General features: G+C 39.8%; 1 protein-coding gene across 1 annotated transcript; it reads right to left on the reverse strand.

Moving 5' to 3' along the window:
* Positions 1-17,759: 17,759 nt before the first annotated feature.
* On the reverse strand, positions 17,760-21,129 carry USP51 (ubiquitin specific peptidase 51). The gene is given in 1 exon segment (XM_043569945.1): positions 17,760-21,129. A coding segment is annotated over 1 exon segment (2,259 nt). The 5' UTR covers positions 20,579-21,129; the 3' UTR covers positions 17,760-18,319.
* Between the last annotated feature and the right edge of the window lie 2,996 nt (positions 21,130-24,125).

Consider the following 24,125-nt stretch of genomic DNA (forward strand, 5'->3'; position numbering starts at 1 on the left):
TTTCCCTAGTTGCTGTGGCTGTTTTGCCCCCTGACTGTTGATATTGACAACCATACTTTGGGGTTCACAGTAGTGATCATGAATTTTGCATCACCTTGTGTGATGTGAGTTGAGTGCAACTTAAGCGTGTTGTAATCCTGAGCTTTGAGTCCCTAGCCTGGCACTCAGGAGACACTTAGGAAATGGCTACTGAACAAATTTTCAGGCATTTGTCCCACTGATAGATACACAGATGTGTGAAATGATGTTGTACAACTGTATTCTTTGCAGCATGACTGCATGACAAATAGAAGGAAATGGTGTCTATCATAAAGGAAATGTGCATCTTATGCATTTTTATTTATTTATTTATTTAAAATTTTTTTAACATGAAATTTATTGTCAAATTGGTTTCCATACAACACCCAGTGCTCATCCCAAAAGGTGCCCTCCTCAGTATCCATCACCTACTCTCCCCTCCCTCCCACCGCCCATCAACCCTAAGTTTGTTCTCAGTTTTCACGAGTCTCTTGTGCTTTAGCTTTCTCCCTCTCTAACCTCTTTTTTTTTCTCCCCCTCCCACATAGACTTCTCTTAAGTTTCTCAGGATCCACATGAGAGTGAAAACATATGGTATCTGTCTTTCTCTGTATGACTTTTTTCACTTAACACAACACTCTCCAGTTCCATCCACGTTTCTACAAAGGGCCATATTTCATTTTTTCTCCTTGCCACGTAGTATTCCATTGTGTATATAAACCACAATTTCTTTATCCATTCGTCAGTTGATGGCTATTTGAGCTCTTTCCATAATTTGGCTATTGTTGAGAGTGCTGCTATAAACATTGGGGTACCTGTGGACCTATGCATCAGCACTCTTGTATCCCTTGGTAAATTCCTAGCAGTGCTATTGATGGGTCATAGGGTAGATCTATTTTTCATTTTATGAGGAACTTCCACATTGTTTTCCAGAGTGGCTGCACCAGTTTCAATTCCCACAAACAATGCAAGAGGGTTCCCGTTTCTCCACATCCTCTCCAGCATCTATAGTCTCCTGATTTGTTCATTTTAGCCACTCTGACTGGCGTGAGGTGGTTTCTCAGTGTGGTTTAGATTTGTATTTCCCTGATGAGGAGCGACATTGAGCATCTTTTCATGTGCCTGTTGGCCATCCAGACGTCTTCTTTAGAGAAGTGTCTATTCATGTTTTCTGCCCATTTCTTCTCTGGATTATTTGTTTTTTGGGTGGGGAGTTTGGTGAGCTCTTTGTAGATTTTGGATACTAGCCCTTTGTCCGATATGTCATTTGCAAATATATTTTCCCATTCCATTGGTTGCCTTTTAGTTTTGTTTGTTGTTTCCTTTGCAGTGCAGAAGCTTTTTATCTTCATGAGGTCCCAATAGTTCATTTTTGCCTTTAATTCCCTTGCCTTTGGGGATGTGTCAAGTAAGAAATTGCTGCCGCTGTGGTCAGAGGGATTTTTCCTGCTTTCTCCTCTAGGGTTTTGATGGTTTCCTGTCTCACATTCAGGTCCTTTATCCATTTTGAGTTTGTTTTTGTGAATGGTGTCAGAAAGTGGTCTAGTTTCAACCTTCTGCATGTTGCTGTCCAGGTCTCCCAGCACCATTTGTTAAAGAGACTGTCTTTTTCCCATTGGATATTCTTTCCTGCTTTGTCAAAGACTAGTTGGCCATACTTTTGTGGGTCTAGTTCTGGGGTTTCTATTCTATTCCATTGGTCTATGTGTCTGTTTTTGTGCCAATACCATGCTGTCTTGATGAGTACAGCTTTGTAGTAGAGACTAATTTCTGGGATTGTGATGCCTCCTGCTTTGGTCATCTTCCTCAAAATTACTTTGCCTATTCGGGGCCTTCTGTGGTTCCATACATATTTTAGGATTGCTTGTTCTAGCTTCAAGAATGCTGGTGCAATTTTGCTTGGGATTGCATTGAATGTGTAGATAGCTTTGGGTAGTATTGATATTTTAACAATATGTATTCTTCCAATCCATGAGCATGGAATGATTTCCCATTTCTTTGTGTCTTCTTCAATTTCCTTCATAAGCTTTCTGGAGTTTTCAGCACACAGACTGTTTTACATCTTTGGTTAGGTCCATTGCTAGTTATTTTATGCTTCTTGGTGCAATTGTGAATGGGATCAGTTTCTTTATTTGTCTTTCTGTTGCTACATTATTATTGTATAAGAATGCAAGTGATTTCTATACCTTGATTTTGTATCCTGCGACTTTGCGGAATTCATATATGAGTTCTAGCAGATTTTTGGTGGAGTCTATCAGAATTTCCATGTATAATATCATGTCATCTGCAAAAAGTGAAAGCTTGACTTCATCTTTGCCAATTTTGGTGCCTTTGATTTCCTTTTGTCGTCTGATTGCTGATGCAAGAACTTCCAACAGTATGTTAAACAACAGCGGTGAGAGTGGACATCGCTGTCGTGTTCCTGATCTCAGGGAGAAAGCTCTCAGTTTTTTTTCCCATTGATGATGATATCAGTGTGGGGTTTCATAAATGGTTTTTCTGATGTTTAAGTATGTTCCTTCTATCCTGACTTTCTCTACGGATTTAATTAAGAAAGGATGCTGGATTTGGTCAAATGCTTTTTCTGAATCAATTGACAGGATCATATGGTTCTTCTCTTTTCTTTTATTATTGTGATGTATCGCATTGATTGATTTGCGAATGTTGAACTAGCCCTGCATCCCAGGAATGAATTCCACTTGATCATGTTGAATAATTCTTTTTATAAGCTGTTGAATTCGATTTGCTAGTATCTTATTGAGGATTTTTGCATCGATATTCATCAGGGATATTGGCCTGTCGTTCTCTTTTTTTACTGGGTCTCTGTCTGGTTTAGGAATCAAAGTAATACTGGCTTCATAGAATGAGTCTGGAAGTTTTCCTTCCCTTTCTATTTTTTGAAATAGCTTGAGAAGGATAGGTATTATTTCTGCTTTAAATGTCTGGTATAATTCCCCTGGGAAGCCATCTGGTCCTGGACTCTTATTTGTTGGGAGATTTTTGATAACTGATTCAATTTCTTCACTGGTTACAGGTCTGTTCAAGCTTTCTATTTCTTCTTGTTTGAGTTTGGTGAGTGTGTGGATGCTGAGGAATTTGTCCATTTCCTCCAGGTTGTCCAGTTTGTTGGCAGATAATTTTTCATAGTATTCCCTGATAATTGCTTGTATTTCTGAGGGATTGCTTGTAATAATTCCATTTTCATTCATGATTTTATCTATGTAGGTCATCTCTCTTTTCCTTTTGAGAAGCCTGGCTGGAGGTTTATCAGTTTTGTTTATTTTTTCAAAAAACTAACTCTTGGTTTCATTGATCTGCTCTACAGTTTTTTTAGATTCTATATTGTTTATTTCTGCTCTGATCTTTATTATTTCTCTTCTTCTGCTGGGCTTGAGGTGTCTTTGCTGTTCTGCTTCTATTTCCTTTAGGTGTGCTGTTAGATTTTATATTTGGGATTTTTCTTATTTCTTAAGCCTGGAATGCAATGTATTTTCCTCTCAGGACTGCATTCACTGCATCCCAAAGCGTTTGGATTGTTGTATGTTCGTTTTCATTTTTTTCCATATATATTTTAATTTCTTCTCTAATTGCCTGGTTGACCCATTCATTCTTTTTTTTTTTTTATAAATTTTTTTTTCAACATTTATTTATTTTTGGGACAGAGAGAGACAGAGCATGAACGGGGGAGGGGCAGAGAGAGAGGGAGACACAGAATCGGAAACTGGCTCCAGGCTCCAAGCCATCAGCCCAGAGCCTGACGTGGGGCTCGAACTCCCGGACCGCGAGATCGTGACCTGGCTGAAGTCGGACGCTTAACCGACTGCGCCACCCAGGCGCCCCGACCCATTCATTCTTTAGTAGGATGTTCTTTAACCTCCATGCTTTTGGAGGTTTTCCAGACTTTTTCCTGTGGTTGATTTCAAGCTTCATAGCATTGTGGTCTGAAAGTATGCATGGTATGATTTCAATTCTTGTATACTTATGAAGAGCTGTTTTGTGACCCAGTATGTGATCTATCTTGGAGAATATTCCATGTGCACTGGAGAAGAAAGTATTTTCTGTTGTTTTGGGATGCAGAGTTCTAAATAGATCTGTCAAGTCCATCTGTTCCAATGTATCTTTCAGGGCCCTTGTTTCTTTTTTGATCCTGTGTCTAGATGATCTATCCATAGTTGTAAGTGGAGTATTCAAGTCCCCTGCAATGACCACATTCTTATCAATAAGGTTGCTTATGTTTATGAGTAATTGTTTTATATATTTGGGGGCTCCGGTATTCACCGCATAGACATTTATAATTGTTAGCTCTTCTTGATGGATAGACCCTGTAATTATTATATAATGCCCTTCTTCATCTCTTGTTACAGGCTTTAATTTAAAGTCTAGTTTGTCTGATAGAAGTATGGCTACTCCAGCTTTCTTTTGACTTCCAGTAGCATGATAGTTCTCCATCTCCTTACTTTCAGTCTGAAGGTGTCCTCAGGTCTAAAATGAGTCTCTTGTGGACAGTAAATAGATGGGTCTTGTGTTTTTATCCATTCTGATACCCTATGTCTTTTGTTTGGAGCATTTAGTACATTTACATTCAGTGTTATTTTTGAAAGATATGGGTTTAGAGTCCTTGTGATGTCTGTAGATTTCATGCTTGCAGTGATGTCTCTGATACTTTGTCTCACAGGATCCCCCTTAGGATCCCTTGTAGGGCTGGTTTAGTGGTGGTAAATTCCTCCAGTTTTTGTTTGGGAAGATCTTTATCTCTCCTTCTATTCTAAATGACAGACTTGCTGGATAAAGGATTCTCAGCTGCATATTTTTTCTGTTCATCACATTGAAGATTCCTTGCCATTCCTTTCTAGTCTGCCAAGTTTCAGTAGGTAAATCCATCACTAGTCTTATCAGTCTCTCTTTATATGTTAGAGCCTGTTTATCCCTAGCTGCTTTCAGAATTTTCTCTTTATCCTTGTATTTTGCCAGTTTCACTATGATATGTCATGCAGAAGATCGATTCATGTTATGTCTGAAGGGAGTTCTCTGTGCCTCTTTGATGTCAATGCCTTTTTCCTTCTCCAGATCAGGGAGGTTCTCAGGTATGATTTCTTCAAGTACACCTTCAGCACCTTTCTCTCTCTCTTCCTCCTCTGGAATCCCAATTATGCGTATGTTGTTGTGTTTAATTGTGTCACTTAGTTCTCTAATTCTCCCTTCATTCTCCTGGATTTTTTTATCTCTCTTTTTCTCAGCTTCCTCTTTTTCCATAATTTTATCTTCTAATTCACCTATTCTCTCCTCTGCCTCTTCAATCCAAGCTGTGGTCGCCTCACTTTATTTTGCAGCTAATTTATACCATTTTTTAGCCCCTCCTGACTGTTTCTTAGTCCCTTGATCTCTGTAGCAATAGATTCTCTGCTGTCCTCTATACTTTTTTCATTCCCAGGGATTAATTTTATGACTATTAGTTTAAATTCATTTTCTGTTATATTGTTTAAATCGTTTTTGATCAGTTCATTAGCTGTCACTACTTCCTGGAGTTTCTTTTGAGAATTCTTCTGTTTCGTCATTTTGGATAGTCCCTGGTGTGGCATGGAACTGCAGGGGTCTTCCTCTGTGCTGTCTGGAGTAACTTGCATTGTTGGGCGGGGCTGCAGTCAGACCTGTTGTCTGCCCCCAGCCAACTGCTGGGTCCACAGTCAGCCTGCATTTTTAAATTATGAGTCTTAATCTGACTTTTGTGTGTGCATCAAATGCTGTTATTTGTTTGATACAGTGCTCGTTTAACTTTCACCTTTGTGAATACTGGGATAATGTTGTCTACAAATTCAAATAATGAAAATGAGAATGATTACAATATCAATGCCAGCATGACCTGAATTAAGGACTCTGTTTTAATGGACAGATTGAAGAACATACATAATTGGATTAGAGAGACAAATGACCTGAAACAGAGCATACTACACAAAATTGAGAAAGGAATTTTGTGTCAGACATAGTGGACAAAGGGATGTGAAAGCAATTACAATACTCTCCAAAATATAATCAATAATAGTATAACAACTTTGTATGGTGATGGATTGTTATACTTATTATTGTGGTCACCAATTGAAACCATGTGATATTATATATACTTGAGTGTGTGTGTTTGTGTGTATAATCTTGGTATTGTACATGAAATTAATACTATATTTTATGTCAATTATTCTTCAATATAAAGACTGTCCCCAAAAACACCAATGTCTACCTGTAAACAGAGGCTGCTGAACTAGCTTGGGCATACTAGTCGTACCAACACACACTATTGTTTCCTTTCTGTGATCTTTCTATAAAGCTGAGTAAAGTTATATATCCAGATTCATAGGTTGTTATGAAAAGGCAGATGAACAAAAGAGGAGTTCAGTCATAGATGTGTTGAGTCCTTGTAGCAGAGAGCTAATTCTATCAGATCATACCAGCAATCATACTTTCTACAGTATATCAAGTAATGTCTCAATTCACAGCAACAGCTTACAAAAAAATGTCCCCCTAGCTCTTGTTTAATTTGATTTGAACAATGGAGTTTCACATAATCTCCTCGAATTCTATGAAGATTTTACTAAAACCACAGACACATATACAATGATTGTTGATATCTTGTCCAAATACAAACTAGATTTTGCTTATATATCTGCATATTGAAACGACAGGGAAAATGTAAAATTTGTGAATTCTATTCAGTCTATTAACTTTTTACCAATGAAAGTAAAATGACCTTACTTACTAAATCTCCTGCACAATTTGTCCACAACACCGATAAAAAAAAAGTGTTGTTTGTTTTTCTGTAGTTTTGAAGCTTAAATAATGAAATTTGTGGTCATTTTTTAATTTTCTCAAGTCTTGCAAAATCATATCATGTAATATGATTTTTTTGAGATGCAGTTGTATAAGATGACTATCATTGATGCCAACGAAAGGAAAGATGCTAAAATATCGACCTGCCCATAAAATCATATTTTCAAAGTGTGTAACAAGAAGAATGACTTCATATATTTGGAATAGATTGAAGATGAGAATGGAGAAAGGATTACAATAAAGCAGAAATTTATATTCTGTTTCTCCAAAAATTTTTGGAGAGGTCATAAGGAGCTTAGAAAAGTATTGACTGATTGCACCTGATTTGTTCAATGTTATGTGTAGTTCACAACAAAAACTCATGTAGCTATAAAAATGACTCATTCTTCTTTAGAAATAAGACTGCTTAAGAAGTCAAGAAGAAAAAAAGAAGTCAAGAAAAAAGAAAAATGTCAACAGCAAAGGGCAGCCATGTTTAACAGAAAATTTTTGACTTCTTTACTAAAATTGTACTTTATATGGAATCCAACTTCAATTCAAGAAACTTCAAATTTCTTCTGAGCTTTAAAACATCTTTCCTGAGAAAAAGTAATTTTACATACAAAGACATTGCATGCACTTTGGAGTGTTTGGAAATTCTGGACATTTTAGACATGGGCAGCCTGTAGGATGAACTATTTATGTGATGATTAACAGACAAAACAAACCTAAAATAGAAAATGGATGGACATTATCGGATACAGAAACCAATTTCTACAAATCGAAAATCTGCTCTTAATAGTAAGTAAAATCCTTGTTTAGATGGTTTTGTTGAAAAGATATTGATGACATCACACTGTATTGACACTAGGAATCAGTTTAATAGGGACTTGATAAGAGCAGAGTTGCAAGTCAAAGTAAATTTTAAATTTGTATGCTGCTTAACCACTACATAAAAGAGGGGAAAAAGGGTATCCTAAAAGCTGCAGGCATTTTAGGGAAAAAATAAGTAGAAAAGAAAACTGAAAGCATAAAATACTCCACCATATTGTAGGACGGAATGAAGCAAGTTAATTGTTTTCACTAAATTTAGGTAGTATCTGTATAATTAGTCCAGCTTTATTTGTGTTCTCTTTTAACAAAATCTAACATGTGTGCATGTTAAAAATAAATGATGTAGCCAACAAAATTTAAAAATCCAATAAAGTTTTTAAAAAGAGCTAAATTGCTATATCAGAGGAAAAAAGTATTGTAGAGGTATCATTGTATTTTTACACATACCATATTATGTAACTTGTCCTGGTATTAATTACTACTACTTGCCATTGTTAGTCTTATTGTTGTTTTGTTTAAACAATGGTATTTATGAAATGGAAAAAAACAGAATAATATGCCATTGAAAGTAAACATCTATCTTTCATACCTTGTGTTAATATAATAACATACATGTGTATCATTATTTATTAAATTGTGCTTTCATGTCTCCTATGGTTGTTTCCAAGATTAGCATTCTAAGAAGATTGGTCACCCAAAAATTTATTTTTTTATTTTAAAGACTTTTTTAAAGTTGGCTTTTCATTTCCATAGATAAGCTTTACAATAAAAACTATGCGTCTAAGTTGCAAAGATATACACATCATCTTTTTGAAGTTCCATTAATATTTCATGGCTAAAAAGTATTATTTATTATTATAGAGTAGATATTCTTCAAAAATCTGATATTTTCTGAGTATTTTTCAATCTGTTCTTTGAACATTCAGATAAATTATTTTTGAGTTTTCTATCATCTCAAATCCGTGATTGTATCCCATACATGATGATTATTTAATTTGTTAATGATTGATGACTGTAAATTTAACTTATTTGATCCACTAACATAACAGAACATGACTGTCTGTCTGTGAAATGTGTGTTTAGCAATTTCAACTTTTAGCTATAATTTTTGAGGACTATTTACATCTAACATTTACATTATGTGTAAAAAAATTGTGACTTGAGAGTGGGCTCTTGTGTCTTATGGCTCCATTATCTATTAGTTTGTGACATTGAGCAAATAACTTCATCTCACTTATAAAATGGAGAAGATAATAGCAACCACTTTTTTGAGGTACTTTTTCATTTAGTCAACAGATGATTTTGAAGGCTTAATCCATGTGAGGCTTTCTTCTAGGCACCAAGGATATGGCAGTAAGCAAAAAGAAAACCTCCTGTCCCTTGGGCCACTTTGATTTTATTGAAGAAGACATGGCGTAAATATATATTATGAAGTGGATAATAAAGAAAGGAAGAATACAAAAAAAAAATCCAGGAAAAGGAAAGTAGATTGAAAGGATTTTGCTACCTTAGATGGCTGCTTAGGGAAGGTCTCTCTGGGTGATATTTGAGCAGAAATATGAATGAAGAAAAGGCGAAATATGGGGGAAGACTGCCCCAGGTAGAGTAACATATACAAAGACCCTGAGATAAAAATAAGTTTACATTTTGAAAGGACAGAGCTTACATATGTTTAGCCTTTACTATGTAGCAGACTCTGTCCTGAGCACTTAATATTTATTATTTATTTAATTCTCTCCACAACTCTAAAAGGTACTACTATGGTTGTTAGTCTCATTTAAAAACGAAGAATTCAAGGCAGAGTGTGTTTAAATAACCTGTTGAATGTCGCACAGCAAGTGCTGGATAATCAGGATAAAAACCCAGGTTTGAATCAACAGACTGTGGTGTTAACCACTAAGCTACTCTCTTATGCCTATGGAACCTTCCATGTAATTGATGAGGCAAGAAAGGCACAGAAAGGGGCCCACATTTGTGTGATTTGCCCACATTTACACAGCAAGTCAGGAGAGATGTTGGGACCAGAATCTAATCTCGGTGCTAGAACTGAAGGCCTGGTTATTCCTTCCCAAAATGCTCAATTGAGCCTCCTGTTAAGTCAGACACTATGCCAGGCACAAGGGACAGAGGAATAAGGGTGACCCAGAGAAGAAGTCCCTGATATCACATCAGAAGTAAAGTGATTTATTTTTTTAAAAAATTTTTAAACATTTATTTATTATTGAGAGAGAGAGAGGGAGAGAGAGAGAGACAGAGCACAAGCACGGGAGAGGCAGAGAGAGGAGGAAACAGAATCCGAAGCAGGCTCCAGGCTCTGAGCTGTCAGCACAGAGCCAACGTGGGGCTCGAACTCACAAACCGTGAGATCATGACCTGTGCTGAAGTTGGCCGTTTAACCGACTGAGCCACCTAGGCGCCCCAGAAATAAAGTGATTTATGTAGCATTACTGTAAATTTTGTGGTTAGTGTCTCTCCCTGCTACACCCTATCTTTCTCCATACTATTCTTGTCCTTTCCTGGCTCTTTGCCTGGTGACATATCTGTCTCCCTTGTTGAACTGTGAGATCCATGATGGTAGGGAGAAGGTTTGTCTCAGTCAATCCTCAGTTTAACATCCAGTAAACACAAAGGGAACAGAGATTTTGAATAAATTTCCAGGTATTCATTCTACTGATAAACATAGATGTGTGAAATGATGTTGTACAAGTGTATTCTTTGTAGCATTGATTACAATGGAAATAACTGCAATATTTATCATAAGGGAACTGGTTAAAATTATCAAGGGCAGAAATCTTAGGCAGCCTTTAAAATATAAGACAATTTTTTTTATTTAAAAAATATAATCAGTATTCCACATTTTATTTTTTTATTTTATTTTTTCTTAGGATTCTTCCTAAGTTGTCATGAGTTTACAGGTAAGAATTGCTAATAGCTCAAGTTTTAAAGGTTGTAAGGAATTTTGGGGACTATCCAAACAAACCACCTATTTTCTTACTTGGGTAAAGTGAATAAAAAATGATGTGTAACTTGCATAAGAACACCTCTTTAGACTCCCAGGAAGTTATAATATGTCCCATGTCATGAGGACCATGAAGCCTTGGTGATAGGGAAGCAGGTAAACATACAGGTGAGACATTGGCTGCATTTGAGAGGCATTTTTCCTCATTTTTTCCCAGCAAAATGTGCCTCTTCTACAAAGAAATTTCCTTGCTTGATCAAGAAACTGATGAAATTCTTTACTATGGTGAGGGTGATCCAGGCTTGAGGGCTAAATGTCATTCTTTGAAGGCCTGGGTCTGCAATGTAGGGATGAGCTGGAAGGTTTCTCTAGGTTACTAGCATAAGAAGAGCCCTATAAGACAATCATCTTCCCAAAAAGCTGTATCTCATTATGGAAAAAGAACAGAGACCCATGTTAACAAAAACAGATTTATCATGTCCCAAAGAAGACAACTATCAAGAATTACTCAACTTCCCCACATTCCATCAACCTCTCCAGGACTGGATGTTGCCCTTTATGTCAGGTCATTCACCCAGTACCAACCATATAGCTTTACTCATTCCAGGTCCAGTCACAATTTCTCTGCTGCATGATGCTTCCCTGAGACCAGAATTATGGGTAGGCTTCTAATGCTCTTGTTACACTTTTTGTCTTTGAAAAGAATTCTGTTGGCAACAGCAAGAGTCACCTATTTACTGATCTCTCTGGGCATTGTTGTATTTAGGGACCTAACCCAGCCTAGGAGAATGTAGACTCTGAGATATGATAGCAATGGAGACAGAATATTTACAGAGAAACTTGGCAGTCAGAAGGTCTGGCATGGAATAAGAGTACTCTAGGACCTCAGTTCTGCTCCTGGCCCTGCCACTGATCCCCTTTATGACCTTGAGCAAGTCATTCCATCTATTTCTGAGCCAGTGTATCCTTAAAACAGTGAGAAAACTGAAGGCTAAAGGCTCTCTAGGGATCCTCCCAACTCTCAGATTCTATAAATCCATAAACTTCATGGATTCAGAGTATTACCTGGTTCTTGTTCCAGTAGAAAAAGAGGAATCAAATGAGTTCCTGGTTAAGGGCTTGGACTCAGTACTCTGCGCCCCAGTTCTCCCTCTTAATGACTTCATGATTTGGGGAAAAACATATGCACTCTCATATTCTTTGTCAAGTAGAGCTGACAATAAGAAAGACCCCACTGGTGTGCCTATAGCACAGAAGAAGAAAAACTCAGTGAGGTAAGGAGAGATCTGGTCAATGAGGATTTATATAAAGAAGTCTACTTAGGTGATGATGCCCTGGTTATCTGCATGAAAATAGACTTCCAGAGAGATAGCAGTTCTCATTTTCTAAAAATACCTGGGGGACAAAAGGAATATTTGGACATGGTAAAGTGGGGCAAAAAATGACTTTTATTTTAGTTCCAACTGTGTGCCCTGCTTTATACTAAATACCTTGTAAACAACATTATATTTAGCCCTCCCAACAGCCCTGGGAGGGCTGTGGACAAGGTTCTGTTACTGGCCCAGTGTCACCAGTTAGTAAGTGGTAGATCTGGGATGTGATTTCAGTTTAAGTATGTCTGATGTCTCAAAGTTATCTTCTCCTCTTGCCTAGGCCTACCTCATCACATCTCCTGCATCACAAAGAAGTAGAAATTATAGGGAAGTTTAAATTCTGTGTTAGAGGTGTGGCCAAAAAAGGCTTTAAATGATAAGCTTGCAAGTAGAATACAAGTGTATGTCTTTTTAAGTATACCATTCTGAAAGCAGATCAATTAGGGCATGATTAGATTCTCAATAAGGCATAAAAAAATGATTCTTCACACCTGTCCTTAAAAACACCAACTCCTCTGGTACATTTAAAACACAATCCAGTTTCCTCATATTTTATTTTCTCTTCCTCAGCTCCACCTGCTCCACCCCTACCCTGAGTCCCTTTTTCAGATTTGGTATACCCTCTTGGTATAAGAAAAAGGGAACTTACCCTGAGTGGTAGCCAACATGACAAAATCATGACCTGGATTTGCAAGTAAAGTGGTTTTTTTTTTTAGTTTATTTATTTATTTTGTGTGTGAGAGAGAGCGAGCGAGACAGAGAGAGAGAGAGAGAGAGAGAGCAAGTGGGGGAGGGGCAGGGGGTAGAGAATCCTAAGCAGGTGCTGCACTGTCAGTGCAAAGCCCAATGCAGGGCTCACAAACTGAGATCATGACCTGAGCTGAAGTCAGATGCTTAACTGACTGAACCACCCAGGGGCCCCATAAGGAAAATTTTAACATCAAATATTCCGTGTCTGTTGTCCCACTGTCTTCGATTATCATATATCTCTTTAACAAATGGGATAAAATAGCAAAATAAAGAACTCTGAAAAAATAAGTTGCTTTGTACTTAAGCAAGAGTAGTTTTAAGAATGGTATAGGCAGAAGCTATGTGGGGAACTAAAAGTGATGTAGGAGATGAGTATGTGGCAATGATGTAAGATAAACACATGTAGAATAGCTTGGAAGTGAAAGGAAAAAGAAATAATATCAGGGACAGCAGCATCATGTGAAATTTATGAACTTTTGTTTTAAACAAGAACCTCAAATCAAAACCTTACAATATGTTTTTAATTTCTTCTGGTGACAATATATACCCCAGGAGGAAGCACTGGCAACTGAGGAACACTTCTTATGTATTATAGGGATAATGAAGAGAAGTTTTTGAAGAACCATCATAGAAAATCTAGGATGTCTATTTGCTGTATGTCTAGAAAAATCATGACAGTTGCTGGCATAGAGGGAAGAGTGTGGGAGTAAGGCCTCTTGGCAGTCAGGAATGGGTCAGAGGAGGATGGTGGTGCAGCATCCAAAAGAAAACAGGATTCCTTTTCCTCTAAAACTAGAGGGAAGGTGTGGAGAATAGATGGAAATAGGAGTGTATTGGAGTAGGTGGCATAGATAAATCAGCCACTCTTATAAGTATTTTAACCTTAGAAAAATAGGATATAAAGTCAACTACTAAAGCTAAGTGTAGGATGGAATTCATTTTGTTTATTCATTCATGCATTCATTCAGCCAGCATATTAAGGATCTACCATATAGTGTGATTGGCCTGAGGGATTTACAGACATGTAGTTCCAACTCTGGCCCAGAGTAGATACAATTGTGTGTTTGGAAAGAATCAAGATAAGGAACTGAAAATAGTGTGGAAACAACAGAATTGGACATTACAAATCAGTATTGTACCACCTAGGAACCATATCCTAATAGGCAAGACCACCACAGGTAGTCTTCACCACAGGTAGGTGGGAAGGATCTATGGCTAAGGGGCTGGTATTTATTGTGGGCACTCTGGAAAGACCAGGGGGAAGGTGACTGATTAAAGTGGCACACAACATACTGGTCACAGCATTGAAGCTAGAAAGGAAAACTGGTGTAAATAGAGAGAGATGATGGTTTCACATATGGTAAAAAGATTAGATCTTACAGCCAGGTCTCAGAACTCAGTCAAGCATATGACATTGGGTGAAGCTATATATCTAGTAATGGAGCAGGATTTTAGCCTCCTCCATCCTGTGTATCCTTAGGAAAGTCAATTAGCCTTATGTGACTATCCTAATCAGCCATTGCCATAGAGACATATTCACCTGTAGCATGGGCAATTTTGTTATTATCAATTGATAGATTACTCTCCAGGTTTGTCATCTAGGTTTGTCAAAAGCTGTCTGCCTTCTGCGCCATTTTGGTCTATTGTGTCTTCCATAGAAACATCAGGAAAAGCAAAACAAACAAAAATCTTTGAATTTTCTGTACTGAATTGTAATGGATTATGTACAAGCTTTGGGGACCTGGGTTTGAATATTGACCTCACTACTTAAAACAGTAAAGTGAACTTAAGAAAACGACTTTTCCATTCTGAGTCTCACTTTCCCAGTCTGTGAAATATGTTCAGTAATGATTGTCTTCCAGGATTGCTTTGTAAACTCAGTGAAATACTAGAGGTAAAGCAGTTACCATAGTGCCTGGCCTATCTATTCATGGTACCCATGAAACATTATTGACTTATTCTTTCTTTAGTTGGGAATAGCCACATCATTGCTGTGAGTAAAGTTTGAAGCCTAGAAGAGGTTAATAGCTGAGCTAAAGACATGCAGGGACCCACTCTGGTTTCTCAATCTTATATGACAGAGTTCATTTGAGGTCATCATTCTCTTCCTTCTCTCCCTTTGTGGTCCTAGGAACAGGATCCCCCCCAACCATATAGTGTGTCTGATGTGTTCAAAACGCTTGGCTACAAGTGACGAGATCTCAACTCAAACTAGCTTAAGCAAGACAAAGGATTTTATTGGATCAGAGAGCTGGGAACTTTGGGACTTCAGGAACAGCTGGATCCACAAAGTTCAAATGATGCTCTCTAGGTTATTTTTCCCCATCTCTAATTCTGTTTTTCTCCTCATGGTATGAATATCAACCCCTAAAATTCTCAGATTAATGTCATCCTAGAGACTTCAGCATGGAGAGGGAGCTTCTTTCTCCCAGTGTCTATACATATTCAATTTAGCAATGGGCTCTGATTGGGCCTGTTTAGGTCCTATAACAATCCTCAAAATTGCTCTTGTGGAAGGGGTGTGGGTGGAGGAGTGGAGGAATTGAGAACTCTAATTTGGCCTAGGCTGTGGGACATGTTCACTCTGGGGAGGGTGAGAGGAGCACAGCAAGGTGATCAGTAGCCCCAGTGAAACCACACAGAATGAAAGAAGGGCTAGAGTGCTAAGCAGACAACCTACACCTTCCTCACTAAACAGCCACCAGACATCACTCCTCTGTCACAGTTATAGTGTGCCATGTAATATAAAACATTGTGGAATGGTGAGATACATGGTATCCTGGGAAGGTAAACTTATGCAGTATGCCATGGAGAGGCGTGGCACCCAATCATAAGGTGAGAGACACTGTGGGAAGCTCAGGGAAACTGTGGTGATGGACAGCGTTGCCACAAACATGCCATAAAACCCAGTCTCACTTTCAGCTGCTGGTCCCCCTCACCACCCACTCTCTCAGGACCAATTCTCAAACTTGTGCTCTTTTCTTGCATTGTACCTGGTACCCCCTCCACATAACCTGGTTATTCCTCACTGAGCACCTACTTTGGTAAGCCATCCCATGCAGCTAAGTAGCATTTCATACACTGTTTTTGGGAAAGATACAAACCTGATCACACTGTATTACAGCACAGGGCACTTAATGAGGGCTTGATGGATAAAATGGGTGAGATCACATTACTGAGAGGATGAATAGAGCAAATAACTGAACTCATCCTCATATTCAACAAACATTTATTAACACAGAAATGAATAAGGCTTGGCCCCCTGTTAGCAGAATGCTCAGTACAGAGGGGCAGACAATCACAAAGCTCCAGTAGAATCACAGTAGAATATCACTGAGGTACAGACAAAGTACTTTGAGGCACAGTGAGAGGGATAGAGGGGTGAGGAACAATTTTCCAATTTATGTCTTTGTAGAACATTTAGAAAAGGCTCCAGAGAAGTCATCTGTGAGTTGAGTCTTGAAGGAGGAATAGAAGCCACCAGATAAACAGTCAGAGGAGCCCTACAGGCTGGCACTCAGAAATGTAGGTAAATAAGTGGTTCGGGGAACCAGGCATGAATAATCGAAAAAGGGAAAAAAAAGAGAGAATAAGGAATGAGTAGGACCATCAAGTACAAAGCTTTACTGTACTCTACTGTAGAAATTTAAAGGTCTTGTTTCCCTATGGAGAGAGAAGAGGGAGAGCAGAAGATGGTATGTTCTCAGATATGGGTCCCTGTCACTTCCTCAATCAGGTCATAGGGCTTGAACATCAAAGCCAGAGCTTAAATTGTGATCTAATATCCCTAAGCCACTAAATTGTCAAGAACCACTTTTCAGTACCAAAGAATTTGTATGAATAATGCAGTTCTAAATAGGAGAGAGTCCCTACTATTCACCTTTTTCAGATGCAGTTGATTCTTCCTAAGAAACAGCTCTACTTCTTTCAAAATCAGATGGGGTGTGGAACCTGAAAGGGGAAGGCAGGCTAGAGTTCAGGCCTTGCAGCAATCTCACAATTGGATGGAAAATGATGGTTAAGACTATTTTTTTTTCAAATTCTATGTATGTGTCAACATAATATTCAAAAAATATTCACAAACCCTTTGTTTTGTTTTTCTTATCTCCATTTATTTTTCATACCATATGCATTTTAATGTTTAAATTAAAAATAAACTTGTTTTTTTTAAATTTTACTGTTTTTTCTATTTAAAATGTTTTTAATTTATTTTTATTTACATTAAAAAATTTTTAATCCTTTTTAGTTTTTATTTAAATCTCTCAAATTGGACTTCCTTAAGGTTATTTATATATCTTAAAATTCCTTTTTCTCTATTTTTTTCCTTTTCAAAATTTTTACTCTATATTTATTTATTTTGAGAGAGAGAGAGAAAGGAAAAAAAAAACAAGTGGGGAAGGGGCAGAGAGAGAGAGAGAGAGAGAGAGAGAGAGAGAGAGAATACCAAGCAGGCTCTGTACTGTCAGTGCAGAGCCTGACTTGGGGCTCAATCCCACCAACTGTGAAATCGTGACCTGAGCTGAAATCAAGAGTCAGATGCCTAACCAACAGTCACCCAGGCACCCCTAATTTTTTTTTAATTAAAAAAAGTTAATTTTGTCTTCTTGTCTTGTTCTAAATTTTCTTCCTTTAAAATATTTCTGTAAACTTAAATTTGAATTTTCATCCTATTCTATATTTTTGGAAATTTTATTTCTTAAGCTCTTTGTGAATTTTGCTAACTTCTCATTTTTCAACACGTGTATTTTATGGTCTAATTTAAAATGTTTAATATAAACATTTTATTTAACTTTTAAGAGCTCCATTCCCCTTTCTTCTAAAACTTTAAATTTCACTTTAACTTTTTTGTAAACTTTCATTTTTTATCTTTGTCCTTGTTTTATTCATTTTACCTTTTCTAAACTAAGAAAAATGTATTTTTAAGCCTTAAATAATTTTGAAATTTTAAATTAAAAAAACTTAAATTTTAAAACATTTCTTTTAAAATATTTAACTTAAATTTTTCAACATTTAGAAACATTTTCTTTTAAAATTAAAAAAAAAGTTTTCTTCTTTTTAAATATTTTCTTGTAAGGCTTTAAAAATTTTTTCAATATTCTTTTTTTCAAACCATTTGACTAATCAGCCACAGCTAGAATACCAATTGTGAAACTTTTTGTTGATGTACAAATACTCCCTGATCTCACATGGTATTTTTGTAGAAACAAATGACATACAGCAGTGGCAGAACATCTCCATTCCCACTCTCCCCATCTAAAACAATCTGTTCATTTAAGTATGCTTTATGTGACCATTTTCAACCTCTTCCCCCCCTCCCATTTCTTAAGGCTGAATGGTCACTAGTTAGTATTTTTTTTCCTCTTACAGACCCATAAACCATGGTAAAATAGGTTCTTTATATCAAGGTGCTACTTGTCATATAGGTGCTATTTGTCATTGTCAATGCCAGGTAGGTTTTTGCGAAACTTCAAGAGGTGCTTGTTGTTGTATGGGTATTGTCATTGTCCATTCCAGGTAGGTTTATGTGTCATTTCAGGATCCTTGTATATTCATTTCCTTTTTTTTTTCTGGTAAGTGTCTTGTAAGACTATTCTTTCTCTAGACCCTGTTTGTGATAGAACAGTAAATACCCTTCACTGTAGAGTAAGTCTTCAATGGTAGCCTTGGTGATGATGGCATCATCACAGCTAAACCATTGGTCCTTTTGTTGCCGGATAAAGCTGGTATAGTGTCCACTTTCCAAAGTTCCATGGTGATTAATCACTGCAAACAAGGAATACTTATTCTCATTGGGTGTACAATCTGTTGGTGGCTGGTCTTCCTTCATTCTGCTGTCCTTAGTGGAGGCCAAAAATGGAGTCATATCCAGCTCCAAGGGAAAGGAGATAAAAGTATTAATCTTTCGCCTCTGTTTACCTACATGTTCAAATCGCTTGAGATGAAAACAGGCCACGATAGGTAATTTCTTCATCGTGAGTTGTTTGGTAGATTCCTGATAGCTTTGGCAACTACTGCATTTGATTTTGGCACTGCTTCCTAGGTACTCTGGCCTTGTAAACCACTGTAGGCAATCTGTGAGTGAGGGAATACCTGGTATGTGGTCATCCCTACTCACTGTGCTGTCAGCTCCTTCTGGACTCTGGGAACTGAATGTGGCACAAGAGCCAGGCAAGTCCAAACTGATGTCCCAGCATGGGTCTATTGTGGTAGAGACACTATGGCAAGCTTGACATGTGACATCTGACTGCAAGCCACCTGTAAAGATTTGGTCTATGATGCAGTTACAGCAGTTGGGGTTATTGGCCTCCTGCCCAACACTATCATCTTTGCTGTGTCTATGCAGCACATCTAATATTGCGATAAGGAACTCATGGGCATCCTGCTGCCTATATCCTGCTAAGTGTTCTGCATGAATCCATATTAGATGCAATAACTTATAAGGAATGTGAGGAGTTCGGCTCCCAGAGTACATTGCATGAAAAAGAGAAGACATTTCACAGACAAGACACAAGCTGGGGCTTGTCATTACACATTTATGCTTGTCAGAGAGAAAGAAATCTTTCAATAAAGGAATATGGGTAAGTGCCTGGACAATACAATTCATAAAGCACGTGTTCCCAAGATTGATTAGCCCTCTCAGGCCTACAGTACAGACTGACTTTTTCCTCCTCTTTTTCTTGGGTTTCACCAATTTTGGCTCCTGTTCCTTTGACTCACAGGTTGAATGTTTCTCTTCAACACCTGATGTCATACACTGCTGTTGAGAAACATCTGTTGAGATGGAAGTTAGTAATTTCAGAATTTTCTCTTTTGTTTCTTTGGCAATCTGTTCTATGTCTTTGTCATATACATAATCCTTACACATAAAGCAATATATAACCCCATGATAGAGGTCTACAGCTAAATTATGCTGTTTTGTTTCTGCATGTTTGTGAATATGTTTCTCGGTAAAGCAGCCAAAAAAGACACAGGAGAGACAAGAGTGGAGTCTGTTCATATGGGTACTACATACATGACAGAAGCACGACTTTGCCTTACGTTTCCTAGTTTCTGGGGTCCCACTCCAAACGAAACGCTGGTAGATCAACCGCAGGTTCTTCCTCCAGTTCTTAGCCACTTTAAAGCTCTCCACATGAGAGCAGCCTGTAGGACCCTGATCAAACTCCACCTCCAGCAACCAGTCCCCTAGGCCACCTCGATCCGCAGAGCCACCTAGGTCAGGAGAACAGCTTCGCAGCTTCTGGGGCCTAGACCCAGGCCGGGATCTACGCCGCGATCTGCGCCAGGACTGGGGCCGGGTCAGAAGCTGAGGGGGAGGATGGGCTGGAGGCTGGGGTGGGGCCGAGGGCCCGGGCAGGGCTCGGGCCCGGACCCGGGGCTGGGGCCGAGGGCGGGGCTTGCGGCGCGGGCAAAGGGGCGAAGAGCTGCTGTAACAGCGAGGTGGGGTTGAATGGAGCACCTCCTTATCGCCGCCGCTGTCACTCCACGTCAAGTTCTCCTCCGAAGCAGGCTTACGCTCTTGTAAAGGCTCCAGCTTCACCTCCTCAGCTCCCTGGCCTGAACACATCTTTGCCTCCCCCACCGCCTCCTTCTCCATTTTCCCCGCCTTTTCAGCCGCCTCCTCGGGCGAGGCTCCTCCCCCACCGCCCGAGCTCTAGCGGACCAAAGAGCTGGAAGACAAGGAAGTTTCCCGAACTTGGGCCATCAGCTCACCGCCCGGCCTGAGAAGAAAGGTCTGGAATGGAGCTGCGACTGTAGATGGAATGAGACAGGGATTTCTGTGAACGATCTGGCCAGCATCATGGCGGCGGCGCGCCATTAGCGCCCTCAGGACCCCTCCCACCATGAGCTCAGCCAGAGACCAATGCGGGCTCCACCCCCTCTACTCAGGGGCTCCCGGAGCTGCTGAGGAGACAGAAGCAGTTACCTGGTTTAAAAGCGATCCGATCGTGCTGGGAGTGGGGGGCTGGGGTGGGGGAAAGGGAGGAGGACAGAGGGAGGAAAACGTGGAGGTGGGGTGTGGTACGGCCTGAGCTTTAGGGTGGAGATGGAATCTTCTTTGAAAAAAGGCGCCACCCTCTAACTGACTTTCCTGCGCTTTGCGCAGCCTCACTTTGGCATAGCTTCCTCTGACGTTCTTTCCTTTTATTCTAAAAACACACTGGGGTCAAAATTTACCTTAAAAATTGCTAAAAGGGGACCACCTATGGAAAATGGGCTCAGGGAAAGAAAGTGTCCTCCTCCTCCCTGGAATGGAGCTCCTCCCACCTTACCTATGCTGCTGGGGCTGGGTATGTTCCACCCTTGCCGCTACCTCCAAGGGCACTGTCTTTTGGTCAGCCAAACTCTTGCGCCCTCTCACGCTCTTTTCGCGCTTGTGTTCCTTCTCACACCTCGTTTCTTGCTTCAGCACCTTCATTCCCTATTCCTCCGAGAATTCGGACTCTCTCACGCCCTCCACGCGTTCATCGCCCCTGTCTTCAGTGTTCGACCCCCAAGATCTCTGCCCCTTCCCGCCTTCGTCCCCGCAACGCCCCGGCTCCGCTGTTTGCTTATAGGTCTGGGTTACCTTGGGCCACAGGCGCGTGATACAGAACGTCAGCAGCTGCTGCTGTACAGGCGCTCCTCAGCCAACGTTCTCTCCTGACCTCTCCTCAGGGCTGGTCACAAGGGGGCCGTCCCCTGGCCCCTCCCCTCTCGACGTGTGGCCCCCAGCCCCGGATTCTGCCCTCCTGCAGTGATGAATGGCACCGCTGTCCGGTTTGGTCAGACCTCTTCCTGAAACAGATTATACTGGAGGTAACCACAGCGACGGATTCTAGAGAAAGCCCCTGAAATGGAGGTTCTGGTCTCACCTGGCTCCAGGCCCGGACTCCGCAGATAAAAAAAAGATTCATTGGGGTGGCGGTTGGGGTTGCAGGAAGGGCAACTCTCTGGCATGAATCCCTCAGGGAACCATCAAAAATTGATCTCTGGGAATTCAGTGGAGAGAGGAGTATTATTCTGGAGTGTGGTGAGAGGAATCATAAGGGCTTCAGGCCCTAAATAGAAGATACCAAGCACTTGCTAGCTTTGTGAGCTCAGATAAAACACCTGATTTCCCTGAGCCTTAGTTATGTCATCTGTTAAACAAAAATGGGAATAATAATCCTAACCTGTTATGAACACTAAATCATAGTATATATAAAGTAAAAGTTCCTTAAGTTACCTGTTTCTTTCACACCTGTTTCTCAGTCCACATCTTAAAATCTGCCTATAGCACAATGCCTGGTACTTAGAATACAGAAAAGGAGAACACTGTCTTTCCAAATTCTCTCAAAGTTATTGCTCAGTTCACTGAATTATCCCTCCTAACCAGTTCATGTAAATGAACACACACTTAACAAGTGTACATGAACAGATCCCATAACTGTATTACTGTGCTAAATTGTGCTGTGAGAAATACAGAATAAAACGATTTGTGTCCTCCAGATTTTGTCTTCCCTTTAATAGATACAGCGTCCAAGGCCACAACCTCTGTGAAAGCTGCTATCTCTGGGGCTTGTTGCCCTTCCTGCCCTATCCATAGAATATTCCTGCTTATCATTGAAGATGTTTAATGCTACATTTAATCTTTCTGGGACAGTCATGCACCTCCTTTCTCAACCTCAGGATAAGGATTCAGTTCTCTCAGGCTCAGGATTGGTATCTTGTAGGTGCCTTCCCAAAAGAATGTCAGTCATTTTAGGACATCAAAGAGATTCAGCAATCTGTATGAATTTCCAGAGTGAGCACAGATCACCATGATCTTGGAGAAAAGAACCACCATAACTGTCCTGTAGCCCAAAGTGACTATAGGTTGAGAGGTTCAAATAAGAGTTAGTCTTCAGATGAATATGTTTGTAGGAACATTTGCCTGGGAGACAAGAGAGCAATGTTCTTATACTTTCCCACCATTATTAGCTATATATCACTTCTACAATTCAGTTTCCCTGAGTAAGAAAAGGGTTGATTTGACCTTTTAGCAGTTCTTACCATAAATTCATGGCAACTTAGCAGAAATCCTAATGAGGCTTCCGGTTCACAGATACTTGGCCCCCAAGTCAGATTAATGGCCGTGTGGCTGACTGGAAAGACTTTAACTGCCATGACTTCACACCAGAGAGGGGAGGCTTACTATTTTCTGGCTAGTCTTTTCCATTTCTCTGGATGCAGCTAAGCTGCATTAGAGGAGCCTCAGGAGATGGGATGACCTGTTCAAACTGAGGTACCTTTTGGCAGATTAGTTTGTCTTCCTATGGAGTTTACAAAGGACTTTTAAGCAAGGGTATCAGGGTTTTCCAACATCAAGGAAATTGGCCTTGTATAAATGTTAAAGATTTTGACTTGGGATTTAGACAGATTGCACCAGAGGGTGAAAGAGCATACATACAAGGAAGCAGTAGGTGAGAGAAGCAGAAATGGAGTCACCAGTGGGTACTCAGGAGGACTTTGAGGGGAAGCAGTATCAGAGGCAATGACATGCCCTCCTGCTGGTGAGTGGTTGAGTGACACAGAGGAAGGTGAAAACCTCTGGTGGCTTATAGGGAAGTCCTTTCTATCTCCCTCACTTCTTTTCCTCTATCTGAATTACCCTTTCTCTTGTGCATTCCTCCTTTGACAGAAATCTAGAGTGAGGTAAGGAGGGAGCTTACCTTCCTGGAAGTCCCAGCAGTGCCACCCTTACCCGAAGAACAGCTAGTCATTGCCCCCCCCATACTTGCCTATTCCATCCATACCAAACCTTGTGATTTTGATCCACTTCTTGACAATAAATCCTTGAGGGTTAGTTAAAACGGGAAGAGAGGGTAGCTCATCAGGGTTCCATGAAGTAACCCCAGAGGTCCTACCCCAGTTCCATCCCCAGAGTTGACTTTGTTCTGGACCCATCTCCAAGGATCCAGTGTCCCTCCAGATTACCCCCTGTTTTACACCTAGTTCAAATGTTCCCTCCTCCAGGAGGTCTTCTCTGACCCCCCCAGATCTGGAGGGTGTCCCTCAGAATACAGCAGCACTTTATAGACAGAGCCCTTCTGGACCCAGCCTCTTTAAAGAGGATCCTCTCTAAAGAGGTCCCTCAGTTTGGACCCTGCCCTAGCCCCTCACCCCTTTGTCATGAAGAGACCACCTACAAAGAAAGGTGTCCTGTTGAAGTGGAACTGGAAAGCATATTCAAATCTCAATCATGTAGAAGTACCTGGAAGAAAAGCTCTTTAGAACTATAGACTAATTTATGAAGGAATTTTTTTCCCCCTAGGTAAGGGCATTTGCTCACCCATGGCTAACAAAAGACTTGGCTTATTTCTGGGATAGCAGACCTAGATGGAAATGCTGACTCATTTTCTAGCTGTGTAACTAGGATGAGGCCCAGTAGT

The sequence above is a fragment of the Prionailurus bengalensis genome, chromosome X, assembly GCF_016509475.1.
Source record: "Prionailurus bengalensis isolate Pbe53 chromosome X, Fcat_Pben_1.1_paternal_pri, whole genome shotgun sequence".
Taxonomy (NCBI): Eukaryota; Metazoa; Chordata; class Mammalia; order Carnivora; family Felidae; genus Prionailurus; species Prionailurus bengalensis.